At 37.7% G+C, this 15,311-nt stretch overlaps 1 protein-coding gene across 1 annotated transcript; it reads right to left on the bottom strand.

The window, feature by feature from the left end:
* Positions 1 to 1,123: 1,123 nt before the first annotated feature.
* LOC147424358 (uncharacterized) lies at positions 1,124 to 7,698 on the bottom strand. The gene is made up of 10 exons (XM_086500550.1): positions 7,562 to 7,698; positions 4,327 to 4,466; positions 3,691 to 3,750; positions 3,530 to 3,589; positions 2,857 to 2,994; positions 1,987 to 2,109; positions 1,838 to 1,903; positions 1,668 to 1,724; positions 1,493 to 1,552; positions 1,124 to 1,398 (listed from the first exon to the last, which is right to left on the bottom strand). Exons 2-10 carry the CDS (start codon positions 4,366 to 4,368, stop codon positions 1,126 to 1,128), a joined length of 879 nt encoding a protein of 292 aa, XP_086356676.1. The 5' UTR covers positions 4,369 to 4,466; positions 7,562 to 7,698; the 3' UTR covers positions 1,124 to 1,125.
* Positions 7,699 to 15,311: the final 7,613 nt, after the last annotated feature.

Here is a 15,311-nt window from a genome sequence, read left to right as displayed (position 1 = left end):
GTTTATGCAGGAAGTCCTTGGTCGTTTGCTAGATAGGAGGAGACGTTTTCCCTATGTATAACTAGGAAAAACCATATATCTAGAGAAAGCACATTACCAACTAGGGAATTGAATAATGCAACTAGGAAAATTGAGTTACCTAGATAGAGAAAGCTTGTTGCTGACTAGGAAATTGAATACGCCACTGAGTTCCCTATATAGAGAAATCACATGCTAACTAGGAAATGAAGGGAATATATTCCTTAGATAGTAAATAGGAGAAATTATCAAAATACCCTTTTAATTTGTGGAATTTCTCAAAATACCCCTCAGATTTCATAAATTCCCAAAATACTCTTTGTGTCTATTTTGGTTGGATTGTTCAAGATTTTCTAATCTTTATTCCGTTGTGACAATTAAGATCTGTTTTTTAGTGCTTAGCGTATAATTTCACAAATTACCTCGCAAAAAAGTCAATTATGTCGAAAAAATAGCGAAGCAATTCATCTCCGAGACCTACATAACCAACTCAAGTTATAGTTTTAGCATCTTGTATTGATAGACAATCAGCCTTCTTATGAAAAACAAAAAAAAAAAAAAAATCTTTCGAGAGATTTAATCTCACAACAGGGGCATTTTGGGTATTTTGAAAAATTAGAAGGGCATTTAAAGAATTTATGACAAAATATTGGAAATATTTTGAGAATTTTTTAAAATTTGAGGGGTATTTTGGGAATTTGCACAAATTAGAGGCGTGTTTTGGTAATTTTTCCTAGAAAGTAATATGTGGAACAGAACAGCCTTCATATGTGACAACCTATTTCCCTAGATAACCAAAGACATTGCTATATAGGGATTTTATAAGGCGTGGAAATTACCATATAGGAATTAATTTATTTCCCTATGCAGGAATTTTTTAAGGTTTGAAGATCACCATATAGGAATTATTTTTTGAGGTGTGAAGATTACCATAAAACATGACAAGTAGCACATGGTATCAAAGAGATCTCCAAACTCAAATTATTGCACTTTATCCTAATGCATCACATCATTTTGTTAAAGGCACTCGAAAAGAAAAAAATTTACCTAAATATGACAAAAAAAAATTAAGTTGAAAACATGTGTCTTAATTGAGCTTGAGTGTCATCAACCACATATTACAATGTCCTCTATACTAAGAGGATTGTCTTTCAACATTACTTCTATTTTGTTAGTATCTATCAACCAACCTACAATCTTGCGAACCATGGTCGCACTATCGGAATGTTTTACATCACTACAAAAAGACCTAAAGCTAGGCTCTATTTTGTTAAAATTAATGTATGTACTTCTTAATGAGAAGTACATACTACTTATTGTTCCCTCTCCCATGTATTTGAGCAAAATGGTCTCAAGATCTTCTAGTTGCATCTCCTTGATCTACAACCACACAAAAACAAAGTGAGAATGTGCACACTAATGAAACAATTGAAAATGACCTATGATTAAGAGAAATTTAAGAGATGTTTCTTACTTCATTTGAGAGGGTTGAAGAGATGCATTTTTCTTTGATCAAGCTCTCGTGCTCCATCAACTAATAATAACATAAGGTATAAAAAGAATATCCTTTAGTCATTCTTAAGTTTTAATAGAATATAGAAATCCACATATTAATGTTAAAAGCTTAGTTGTACTTTTGCTCTCTTAACCTTGGGAGCTTTGAGGGCGACCTTTCCTTCCTTATGGGATCTCATTTTTGCGGTTACCTATGCATGGATTGAGACAATAGGGATTTTATATAATTAGATGTGTCAAGTTGCAGAACATAAGTAAATGCATGGTACTAAAGCTAAATGAATCATTAGCTTTATATGCTTACTTTTCTCACTCTGGCATTCTTTTGCTCCACTTTACTTTCCTTTCCAATTTTGGAACAAGTTCTCATCTATGCAATGTATTAGGCATGCATGGGAATAAGAATAGATGATATTCAGTTTAAAGATAAAATGTAACCATAAAAGTTCTTACCTCTTGTGATACTAAAATTTGATTATCTCCCAAAGCAATATGTTCTTTGGGAGCATGTACGCTCTTCACACTCCCAAGATGAGGAAAACCACGATGTGAAATTTGATTTACATCACCACAATCCTATAACAACAAGTAAGAAACTATGAAATGAAAAGACATGATATTTATTACAAGGAATATAATTTGTAAACAAACAACTGAAAGGGTCACGAAGGCTTTCAAAAACAATAAGAAAGTGATAAAGTTGTTAGATTGAATTAAACTAGTATTAGTGTTGGAGAAAGGATTGCCTCAGCTTAGTCTTGAGCCGATTTAAAATCGAGACTAGCTAACTGCAAACCATGGTAAACGGAAGAAAAACCAATGAAATATATGAGAAAGTCATCCAAAAATTTTGCAGATCTCAAAATTTCCGCTAGTATTTCTGATTTTCTTATTTGTGAGGAAGAAGCTCGATCAGCAACCATTTAATAAAAGAGACTTTCTCGAACGTTAACACTGACTAGAATCAAGCTATAAAATGCAAGAAATGTAAAGCCATGTGAAGTTGTGAAATGAAATGTGAAATAAAAAGAACTAATTAATATATATGTGTGTGTATAGAATTTATTAGAATTATGCAAAGTGAATCTTCACTTTAGCATTTTAAAACAATAGAATGCAAAAAAAAACATGTGCGTGTGTAAAATTTACTAAAATTTAAGCTTCATTTTAGCATTCTAAAACAATAGAATTCAAGATAAGTATAGACATGTGAGGATGTGAAATGAAAGGTAAATCTCCATCATGTCACGATGTGAAATGGAAAGAGTCTCCCTAACCCAACACAACACTAAGGGTTTCTTTTAGAAAGCCAAAAAGTGTTACCTCTTGTGCCCCTACAATATAGCCTTTGAGCAAAGAAGCACCTTCCTTTACAACACCTACTCCCTTCATACTTCCATGTTTTAAAAGATCACAATATGAAGTTGGGATCTCATCCCCCACATAAGATTCATCAAGATCCTATAGCAAATGAGAAAAGTCATGATTATTGTTTCAATAATCTCAATTAAAAAAACATGTTATGTTTGTGGATTACCTCATAAAAAAATGTAGCATTGTAAACCTTCAAAGCTTTTCATTTCCAACATGAATCTATCTATTTACAAGTGAAAATGAGAGGCTTATATATCATAAGCTTAAATGGTTTACTTACATGCTTAGTGTACTAGCTATATTTTTATTAAACCGTGATTATCTCTAAAAATCCGCCCATTTTTTGTGGTTCTTCAAAAAAGCTAGACTCCTCAAAGTCTTGAGTGAAGTTTCCATAGTTACGATCCTTTGTTGGTGTAGTAGTAACCTAAATTTCATATCACAATTTTCAAATATAAAAGTTAAAAATTTCATGGGCTTCTATGGTCAATGAAAAGCATTATAGACAACACTTTGGGAAGTTGAAGTCATACTATACTCAAAGAGAATAATTTTTTTTATAGCTATACTTCATACATAACTTTAAAAATTAGTTGTAAAATCATTGAAGCAAATATAGTACCATATGTGATAATTTATCTTGCTCATTCTTCTTCTCACTCGAAGCAGTAGCATCAATGACCTTAAACAAAAGAAATAGTAATGTAAGAGAAATCCATATGAGATTTTTCAATGCTTTTGAGATGTATGTAAGCTACAAAAAGAGAGAATAAATTTTCTTACTTTAGGGAGAGAAAGTGCTTCTTCAATATTTTGGGCAGCAGCACCATGTGAAAGATAACTCTACAAGAATAATTTACTTATTAGTGATATCTCTAAAAGGAAGAGGATGAATTGTTAAAAGAATGTGTAGAAAAGGTTTTACCTTTTCCTTAGAGAGAGATTGTGGCCTTGAATGTTTCCTCTTGGATTGCCAATACGAGAGGAGATGCACATATATGTCCTCTATTTTCCACTTGTATGGTGCAACATCCTTAAATACTAGAGGCCCTAACTTGTTATGATTTTGTCGAATGATGTTCTCAATTTTCTCTCTCTTCCTTTTTATGGCATAGGTCCTCAGGCACATCATACCCTTTGAACCATTTTTGAACCAACCGGTAGTTACTAAGCATAATGAAATGTTGATCTTTGAAGTGTTTTTGTAGAAGTTCTTTTCCATACAACTTGTTTTTAACCCTATGCTTGGTCTCCGGTGGTTTGAAGATTTTGTCATATGTGGGTATAGGGATAGTATCTACTTTTGACATAGTTGGCATGGCTACATATACAATTGTTAAAACATGAGTACTAAACGATTTATAAAAAATTACAAACAAAATTAATATATCAATTACAAGTGATTAAAGAAAATTGTACCTTCTTGCAGCTTCGATGGTGGATGCGATGAAGTACTGTCATGCAACAATGAGGCAATCATATCTCAAAAGATCTTATTTGTTTCCATTTCTCTCCTCATAGCTTCCATTGTGTCTACATTGAAGCTTGCCATTCCAATCCTATATAAAAGTAACATTTCATCAATTAAATTGATACTTTATTAAAACTTTGGTTATATGTATTTTCACATAAGTTGAAGATCATACCATGTACATAGTCATGATTGCCACATAGTAGAAACTAACTTGGATCCTCCATTAACAAAGATAAGTTTCTTTTTTGAGTATGTGCCATCTCTGTGGAGGATTTACTCTCAACCACCAATCTTTCCATTCATCATCCTCTTTCATTACCTTCCATCTCTTCTCCCTTTGGTGTATTTGTCCAATCCATGCAACCTTGACCTTTTTGTGAGCATGGTCTACACTTTGTATAACTACATATTTGAGATCCTTTGAGGAGCATAGAGGATCACATTTTGGCTTCATCAAAACAACATCATCTTCCTCTATCCATGGAGGAGTGCATTTAATGCATCTTGGTTGGACTAATCGTGTTCTAAGGGCCAAATCGTGAGCTTCATATGCAATAATATGAGAACCATGTTGCAATGGCACAAACTTATGTAGAAGAGCACTTATTGGTTGTATACAATCCCATCTATAGGGCATAAAAGTGGGTTGTAAAATACTCATACTTGTAGTTTTGTCAATATCCAGGCTTTCATGAGCTCCGACAAGAGATACTGATTGCCAATAATAGTCAGCCCCAAAAAATAATTTTAGATCTTCATTGTGCTTGACATAGAAAAAGACCTTGATGCAAGCTTTCCAATGTCCCACACTAGAGGAAGGAGTAGTCTCTTCATCACACGAAACCACTACATTGTCACCTATCTTGTACACCTCTCCTCTAAACATTACCTTTTATGGATTATCACTCTTGAGATTTCAAGTTGCAAGCACTTTGCAACAAACCTTTTCTCTTCAATGGTGGCAATCCTCCTTATTTGTTTGTTGCCTCCAATGAGTATACCTTTATTTTGTATGATCTTTAAACAAGGATAGTTGGTCAAGGCATGCCGGTACATGTATGTCATCAAGAGATCCATCCCATGTGTTTGGAAATTGCACAAGAAGCTTACTCAAACTTGGGTTTGTTCACATCTTGTGCCTGTCCAATGACTCCAAGCCCTCCCATACCACCGAAGAGGATTCTAAGCATGCTATCTTGAAACTCCAAGGACACTTGATGTTTGTCCCATAAAGCTTGCAATTCAATTATTCTTTGAATTATTTGATCATCAAGGGAGAGATCATTATCAACATTATGACTGGATCCACCAACCTCATTAAGAACCTTGTCATTACTAGCTTGTATATTCTCTACTTCAGTAGTAACTTCATCTAAAAGGACACTAGAGAATGTGGAATTTGATCCCAACCCAAGGTTAGAAGCAAGCTTTTCGAATCTTTCGAGGTTATTTTGATGCCTTGCATAAGTAGCCAAGCTAACTAATTGCCCCCCGTTGCAAAATGCCTTGCAAGAACACCACATGCGCCTTGCCTGATGGGATTCTGGTATTGTGGCACTACTAATTTCCACAAATGTGTCACTTTCATTAGTCATAGGAGGAGATTTGTGCATTGTATAGAAGGGTGAGTTTTCCCTTACGCATCTTGTTGGTAATGTGCATAAAATGTGCTTCTACTAACATCTGGATATCCAAGTCAAGAATGTCGATAGCTACATCGACATCGATAAACAATGTTGTTCCCTCCCATATGTAGCAAATATTGAGAAAACATAACGTTTTAGAGAGTAAGATATGGGCATTGTTGGGGTGCCATGACTTAATATATCTTGAAATTTGTGCCAAAAAAAAAATTATTTCAAGAATGGATTTGAGTACATGGTCATGGAAGACAAAAAGTAGCCTATTTAAAGTTGCCTAAAATCTTAAGTAGCCTATTGATTGATTGAGAGAGAGAGAGAGAGTTCCCCATAACCTTAAGTAGGAGTTTGCATTTTAAAAATACATAACGTACTCTGTCTTCTCAAAACAATCATACATCACTAAACATTAGGTTCTTATGCGCGCGCGCGCCCCCCCCCCCAGAAATAATGGGGTCAAATCACAAAATGTTATTTTTCTCCTAGGTAACATAGTCATCAAATAGCTAAGCCTAAGGCCCAATACATAGGTGGGTACAATGTTGCAGCCAAGATAAGAAATCTTATAATAAGACAGAAGACCTAGTGTCTCTTTGATTAAAGTCAACCCTAGATTCAGGTACCAGTCCTTTGGGTCGTCCAAAAAAATGGTAACTCCGATGGTGGGGGGTTTTCCACAACCAAACAAGAAATACTCTTTCTCTGGCCATAGATCATATTGTGCACCATGTTGCCGCAAATTGACGAAAGTTGTTTGCACCAACTGCGAGTGCACCTTATAATCAAAAGGTTCTTTTCTTACAAACATTGTCCTACTAAAAGATCAAGAGCATAAAAGATTGCACCCTCATTTGGCTCTCGCTCTCTCTCACACACACACACATTCATAAATCCTTATCTCTTCATAGTATCAAACCATATATGCTTATAAACTTCTCTATACCATGGATTTATTAATAAGAGACCCTAAACCAACTGAACAATCATGCTTGAAAAAGCCCTAGATTTAGTGTAATTCCACCTACAAAAGTGAGAAAGCGCACAAAACTTAGAGCCATTTAGTAATGTTGAAAGGGGTTTGCCCCAATTTTTACATAGTGTCATGTTTATGACAATGGAGAAATGTCTTTTAATGTCTTACACGAAATTATATTCACCAGTGAGCTCACAAATAGAGACATCTTTGTTTTTGTTCCTAAAGAGATGAACAATTTGATTTGAAGAGCCCGCAAAAAGAAGTCGTTTATAGAGACATTTGTGAGGTTGATTAGGGGCCTACATGTCACTAATTCTTGGGGGTGTTTTGGGAGTTTTTGAAATTTGAGGGGTATTTTGAGAGTTTTCACAAATTAGATGGGTATTTTGGTAATTTTCCCTTTTAAAAATTGCCAACATTGAAGGGCATTTTGGGATTTTGGCAACACTGAAAGGCGGGTGTTTTGAGGATTTTGGTAAAAGGCCTTTAGGCTATGATTAAATTAAAAGATTCCTTTTACCAAAAGGTCATTAGGCTATAATTAAAAGAAACGTTAAAAGATACCTGGCGCAGTTGGAGTACGGCACGAGCGTGGGCAGGCGGACGAGCTTGAGCAGGCAGCCCCGCAAGAGGCGCAGATCAGGTGCTGCTCTCTAGTTTCCGGCCCCTCACAGCGACAACGTACTGTTGTTTTGTAGCAATGGCACGCCTCCCCCCCCCCCTCTCTCTTTCTGTGTGTGTGTGCGCGGGGCGTCTGTCTCTCTCTCTCTCTCTCTCTCTCTCTCACACACACACACTCGATTTTCGTAAACGTAGCAGTGCAGTGGCGGGACTCGAGAGGCTAAGCTTATTTCTTGGCCTTTCCTCCCTGGTGCCTTGTGAAATTTGAACATTTAGCTCCAAAAACGTTTTAAACTTAAATTTTGTTGCCACAAGCATACCTCCGTCTTTTGTCAAAGTGGACATGAGGACAAAAAAGCTTAGCAAGATCGATCACATCAAGATTATGATGGTTATCCTCAAGTAACACTTCTTTCAGAACGACCTTGAATTGCTTTAGTTGTTGACCATTATTCGTGAAAGAAAACCAGTCGTAGACGTGATGAATTGTACCTTGGGTGCATGTATTATAGATGAAGCTCATCTGCATGACTACATCAACAACTCTGCTACAATACTTAATTTGTACTCACAGATCAAACATGCAACGCTATAACAACCTTGCCTTGAATAAGTTGTACAAAAGTTGAAATGAAGACAAACGCGGGTAACATAAATGTCCTTCAGTAGTGCTTTTAGACCCTAAGTTCAATGAGCTAGATTTGATCGCAATTGGCATGTGCTGCATGATTATTCTATAGATGTTATATAGTAAGACCCACCAAGCAAGACTAGTTCCTTGATAAGGAATAACTTTACTAATTAAATTGTAGTGTAATCGGCTTATATGTCGAATAGAAGCTCTGATGAGGGTTTTCGTAGCCACCCCAAGTTTCAAAAGGAAACCCGGATGAGCTTAAGAAGCTCTTTATTATATTGAAAGTACCATCCTCCATTTTGAAAAGCCACCAAATATACAAGTGCTTTAGCAAATCAAACACTTCTTGAGCACCTCCAAGCAAGTGAGGATGACGATGAGGAGGAAAAGGGTACCAAGTTCAATCCTGATTCTTCTAAAAAGGATGATAATGATGACAATGATGATGATATAGATGCTCTGGATCAAAGCCAAGGTGTAGGTCAGGATGATCATACAACTTGACCAATCCCACCAAGCACCAGATCATACACCAAAAAGATAGGCTAGATCAAACACTTGGAAGCCAAGCATACCAAAGCCAAGACCAATAGAATAATCCTACTTAGCATCAGATGGTCTTCGCATGCAGGAACAAGGGGGAAATTTGTCGAGGTGGAAAGAAACTCAAAAATTAACCTTGAATTTTCTAATCAATATCTCAATATAAATAAGAAGTTAGGAAGAAAAAAAGCTCTACATTCAAGAATATCTTGACAATAACGATGTCTACTCAGATTTGAAGTGCTTCAAATGCTATTTATTGCAATTTATAGGATGGTCCACTCAGAAGCTCTGCAATACCATGACCAAGAAACATGTTAGTTACCTCCTCACTCAAATGTTGTTGAAATCTCATTCTCGACTAAGGCACTCTCCAAACTTCATATATGGGCAAGATGAAAGCTTTCAAAGTGATGTAAGTAGTCCTAGAAGAAATGAAGAAGGAGTTGGTAGCCATTGCACAGAGTATAGAAGAAGAGGAGCAACACACAACTATCTCCTTCCAAGCCATCATCAAGTATGTTTTCAAGGATAATGAGAAAGAGTGTCTCCGAAATTGGGGGATGTAACTTTTGCTAGAAGTAGCCATTGATATGTATGTGATTAAGAAGGTGGTAGATACCTTCAACTGTGATATTGTTGCAGTAACTATCAACAAAAGGAAAATTTAGTTGACTATTGCAATAATTTCACACATTTTCAGACTACCATATGATTAGAAAGCTCAACCTTGTACAACTGACTAGGTCAACAACTTTTTGAATGAAACACCAAAGAAAATAAAAAAGAGGAAATTAGGTGGCCAAGGAATCCCATCTTCATCTTTGGAATAGAACCAACATATAAATTCACAGCTGAGGCCATTAGTAACCCCACATATGTGTCTGAGAAGCTTTTCAACCTGCTTCTCTCTAGAGCTCTAGACAACAAAGTGTCCAATTAACATGAGCATGATCTTGTATAATAGTGTGGTGGCCCAGACGGCCAAGGTAAAGACCCAACACTTCGTTAAAATTTTTGTTGAATCCCAAGATTGAGAGTGAGAGTGACATAACTTCCTCAAATGGCATTGTCACGCTAGATGGGTGGTACAAGTGGGAAGATGGGGGAAACATCTATGGTCACAAACTTGGGGTATTACAATCGAACCTTACACTTTAAAATTTCCTACATCCCAACTTTTCCTACTTACATATGTAGGAAAATGTCTCACTTTTCCTAGTTTGGACTTTTCCTACATGCGTGCATTGAAAGTAGGAAAAGTATATGGGAAAACCTTTTTTTTTCAATGTAGGAATGATCTAAAAGTTCCTTGTGGCCCAGCTGGTTGGCAAACTCTACCTGCAGCCTCACGACATTCTTCACATCAGGACAAGATTGCCAATCTGCCCCAAATAGAGAGAGAGAGAGAGAGAGAGAGAGAGAGAGAGAGAGAGAGAGAGAGAGAGAGAGAGAGAAAGACTCCTATGATAGCCGCTCACCACACACTTGCGGACACGGCTTCAGTCTCATAATTGCACGAGCGAGCAAGGCAACCTAAGAGAAACCTCTACTGCTCTTGGCTGGAGAGAGAGAGAGAGAGAGAGAGAGAGAGAGAATTGTCCACCGCTTTCTTGCTTGAGAGAGAGACTTCGATGGTTGGCGCCTGTTGAGAGCGACATGCCAACTCTCAATTTAGCAAAAGTGGATTGCAATGCTGCACCGTTTATTTTACTGATCTCTAGAGTTTGCAGGAATAAGGATTTTTTAAAATCATGGCCACATACTAGATTCTCCCTCTAGAAACTCTTTCTTTCTAGTTTCATTTGATTATGGATTCCAAATTATTTGTCATGATCGTAAATCATTCCATGGTAATGGCCATGACTAATTTATTTCTATTTAGGCTTTCTTAATTTAAATATGTTTTAACTAGTCTCAATTATGTCTAGTCTTTTCTTTAGTGCTCTATGCCTCCCAGGGTTTACACAACTAACACATGAATCTGCCAACAAAGGGTATTTTAGAAACTATTGGAATGATTTTAGGCCCTTAAATGCTACTGCTACAAAAATAGCATAAATTATACGGATGGTATCATTTGGCTAGATTATCTTTTATGGTACATGGTCCATCATCTTAACAAATTCTTTATTTCCTCTTTAATCTAAACCTACTAGATTTTGTGCTTGTATTAATTGGATTTCTTCTCTCCCTACTAAGGTTAAAGACGACGTTCTTGTTTATTAGTTTTTCAACTCTTTTATACTAGAGAAACTTGCTAAAGCCCTAGCTGGCCCTTCTCTCACCTCTCCTAGCCTCCCCTATGAATCTTCTACTTATGATCTCAATATCCATATGTTTAGCCCTTCTTTTGCTCAAATCTTGGTTCAACCTTCAAAGCTCTAGCTTTACAATAGTGGCAACGCATCTACTTTTTGCCCTTCTCACCAGAATTTCCATACAAAGTGTTGCCACTAGAAGCATTAGGAATAGGTGCCTTTCCACTCGCAGAAGAACCATGAGAAGTGGTTACATTACTGTTACCACCTTTTCTTTTAACTCTTTTATACTAGAGAAACTTGCTAAAGCCCTAGCTAACCCTTCTCTCACCTCTCCTAGCCTCCCCTCTGAATCTTCTACTTATGAACTTAATATCCATATGTTTAGCCCTTCTTTTGCTCAAATCTTGGTTCAACCTTCAAAGCTCTAGCTTTACAATAATGGCAACGCATCTACTTTTTGCCCTTCTCACCAGAATTTCCATACGAAGTGTTGCCACTAGAAGCATTAGGAATAGGTGCCTTTCCACTCGCAGAAGAACCATGAGAAGTGGTTACATTACTGCTACCACCTTTTCTTTGAGCAACAATAAAGGCATGTTCAATTGCACGCTATTTAGCCCTATTTTCTCTAGAAAGTGACTCTCGTAACAACAATGTGCATAATGCATCAAACTTGACAACTTCAAGATTTCCTTGGGTCATAAGTCCCCTAGTACTAGCAAAATTCTGGTAGGAATCTGGCAAAACATCAAGAATAGTCTGCACAAGGGAAATGACAAAAATGACTTCACCCGCAAAAATAAGTTTCTCATCAATATCCTTGATACCAGTAAGAAAAGTGTCCATTTCATCTTCCTCATGCATAATCTTTGACTCCAGCTCTTTACGTAGCAATGCAATTTTAGCCCCATTGCGACTTACGTAAAGACCAACCAGAATATCCCAAGCCTGTTTAGCATATTTAACTGAACGAATGTGAGGAGTAATAGTGAAATTCATAGAAAATGAAATCAATGCAAGAGCCTGCACATCTCTAACATCCCAATGAGCCTGAAGCCGTAGGCAAAGCAGCTCTAACAGCAGCAATCCTACCACCATGACCTGCAACATCCTCAACATCCCCTACATCCTCAAAACCAGGACGTACATCAATGCCCTGCAAAACATTCCCCATGCCCTTTGACACAAGAACATGTTGCATCATATAAGCCCACATTGGGTAATTGTCCCCATCCAGTTTATCCTCAACAACAAACATCTTGAACACATCTGTGTTGTTATCAGCCATGGAGAATGCATGCACTTGATGTGAAAATTGCCCGAAAAGAGGAGAAACAAAGCGGGACTGATGAGTGCTATGTAGTACAACCCAAAGAAGACTATAAGGGACCTGTTACGTAGAAAATGACGCTGACAGAAATTGTATAGAAAGGACCAAAATGCCTATGCAACACTGCCTGTAGTGGAAACGGAGGCCGAAATGAGCCCGAATCAAAAATCTGAGTAGACTAAGCTCTAGAGCTCTCCCAAAGTATTTGTCCACTGGCTGATGCTCACCAAAGCTCACTAAAATCTGAGAAATTGATTAGGTGTGTGTTGGCGATGCTGGTGACTAAGCCCGGGAGCACGCAACCTGCTCTGATACCAATTGTTGGAAATAGGGTTGCAGGGAAATGCACATAGCTTGGAGAAGAAAAAGGAAGCTCAAGGCACACAACAGAGAGTGTATTACTTAGTGTGCAATGGAAAGATAAGTTAGCCCTAGAGTGATGGGCGTATATACAATGCATGGGAGAAAAGGCCTCCTAGTGCGGGGAAAAATGTTCCGACGATCCTAAGTGTGTTCACACACATCACTACCACATGTATATGGTTACAACTACTGGGGTTATCTCATTTACACATACATCCACAGTGGCTAAGACATCTTGCCAAGCATCATGAATAAATTGATTGTTAGGGAAAGGTTGAAGGATGTAGGCCTTGTCATGCTTAGGTTCTTTTAACTCTTCGTCAGACCCTCCTTCAGAGGCTCCACACATCCACACGTGTGAATTAGAGTGAACTCGTGATGGTTTGGAAGACTTTTCTTACAATGTAGAAAATTCGAAATCATCTACTAGAGTTCATGCTACATCATGGTATGAGTGGTCAATCAAATTTATGCATGTAATGGCCTCCTGTTGACAAAGGTAGATGTAATTGAATCCCCAATATTGAATTATTTTAAGTTGTCTCATGAAGGGACACCCTAAAATTATGTCGTAAATTAGGCTCTTTCCAATATCTACCACCACAAAGGTGTGCTCATATTCCACACCCCACAATATAACTACTATTTTTTCGAGTAGCCCGATGGGTTTCTCAATGTATCCATCAGCTAGTTACATTTTCATTCTCATTTTCCTTAGTCCCGATTTACCCCATGATTCCCATATCTTCTTTGTTGCAATGGCTACTCCTACTCTGCTATCTAGGATAGCTAACCTGTGTTGCCCTTGAAATTCTATGAGAATGGTCATGTTGATGTCCTCTCCCTCATAGTAGTCTCCTACTTTGTTGAGAGGTACCGATTTGTAGTTTCTTTTAGCATTCTCACTCTTAAGGATGGGAACCTTGTCAGTGACTGGCACATTAATCCCAATTTACCTCAGATACTTGCCGACCTCTTTCCATAGCTCGGGTTTGATCTTAAGTACATCTACGAGGGGCAGTGTGCATTTTATAGGAGCTAACATAAGAGCTATGAGATTGGCAATATCAAGCTTTGGAGGAGAAGGGAATTTTTGTGAAGGGATCTTCCTGACCTCCAACTTGGCCTCGTATTCCCCATGGTATAATGGTAGCGTTTTCAACATCCCGGCCTTGCTTTCTTCTTATTTTTTTGACCATGCATCCCCATACTCTGAGCGTATTTCAAGTTCTAGGGTCTTTTGATCAAAGTCAATATCTGCTAAGGGTGGGTTTCCTACTTTGCTTTCTATTCCTCCTTACGTCAGTTTGATTGCTTCCCAGAGATTGTTCCCCCAATCTTCATCGACCTTTGGAATGCTAGAGTTTGGTATCATGATGGGTTTTGGATCCTTATTGAGTTTTATTTCTAGGAGAGATGGTTTGGCCATGTTACTCTCCTCTTCCCTTCCCATTGTGTCTTCTACCTTTTCCATCGTATTAATTTCTTCGTTGATAGACTCGTAGTTTCTAGGATTTGGTATTTCCTCTGGGCGTACTGTTTGTCTCATTTGTTGTTTTAAATCTTGAGCCGCCTCAGTCAAATTCTTATATATCTCTAGCTGCCTAGTTTTCATGGCTGGATCTCGGTAGTTTTTCTTACTTCATAAGGTTATAATACAAATAGCCGTTCAAAGTGCTTTTTGGCAAGAATTGATCCCACAAGTTGTTCTACCCTACTCTTATGTTTTCTATTGTGTCTCAGGGTTTTGTTCTCTTGTGTTTGTTTCAGGAAGGTCTTGCGCTTGTTCAAGAGCAACTATTGCCTTTTCAAGTTCTTGTTTTTGTTTCTTTTTACTAGCAGCCCTCCTAGCCTTCCGTGCTTTCCATGTTGACTTTGTTTTTCTGCTACCTTTACTTGGTGTAGGTTCAAATTCATTCTCCTCTTTTTCCTTATTCCTAGGCCTGAGCTTGCGCTCTCATTATGGCTTGGAAGGGAACTACTATGCCGGATTCTGACAAACTTAACGAATTGGATGACAACATGATTTCAATGTAATTGAAAGTTGTTTTTCCTTTAACATCCGGGTTCATTGGGCAGTCTTGCACCAAGTTCTTGACCCCACAATCAATGCTAAATCTAGTCAAAGGTGGTAACCATGGTGCGCTTGGCTTGTCTCTCCTTGGATGAGGATAATCTCTCACCTAATGGTCTCCACCACAATTAAAGTATGGTCCTCGCGGTGCAGTAGGTGAAGGTCCAGACTTGTAAGGTCTAGGTCCTTGAGGTTTAGCTAGTCTTGCCATCCCATTTGCTATGAACCATAAAGTGTTGTGATCCATTTGGTAGTTACCTTCTGGAATCACAAATGAAGCTTCTTGTGGACATATGGATGACGACGTGTAGCTTGTAATATTCTCACCACTATCCTCTCCATAATAATTGACTGGAATTATATTCCATGTTTATGTCCTCTGGTTGTAAGAATCTGACCATTGCTGCTCTTGGCAATGGAGGTTGACTTCCCAAAATAGGTGCCCGTTCCATGCCTGGTGTTGCGTAGTTTTGATTTCCTAC

The sequence above is a fragment of the Adiantum capillus-veneris genome, chromosome 25 (assembly GCF_014529385.1).
Source record: "Adiantum capillus-veneris isolate H3 chromosome 25, ASM1452938v2, whole genome shotgun sequence".
NCBI classification, from domain to species: domain Eukaryota; kingdom Viridiplantae; phylum Streptophyta; class Polypodiopsida; order Polypodiales; family Pteridaceae; genus Adiantum; species Adiantum capillus-veneris.
The sequence above is the reverse complement of the archived record's forward strand: the minus strand, read 5'-3'. Positions and strand labels throughout refer to the sequence as shown.

Bases quoted from the DNA above. Each gene is read 5' to 3' on its own strand.
- LOC147424358 (XM_086500550.1), bottom strand. From the start codon at position 4,368: ATGACAGTACTTCATCGCATCCACCATCGAAGCTGCAAGAAG. The intron at 2,110-2,856 runs GTAACACTTTTT...TTGTTGTTATAG, and splicing joins ATATTGTAGGGGCACAAGAG to GATTGTGGTGATGTAAATCA. The intron at 1,399-1,492 runs GTAAGAAACATC...GTGTGGTTGTAG, and splicing joins CTTCAACCCTCTCAAATGAA to ATCAAGGAGATGCAACTAGA.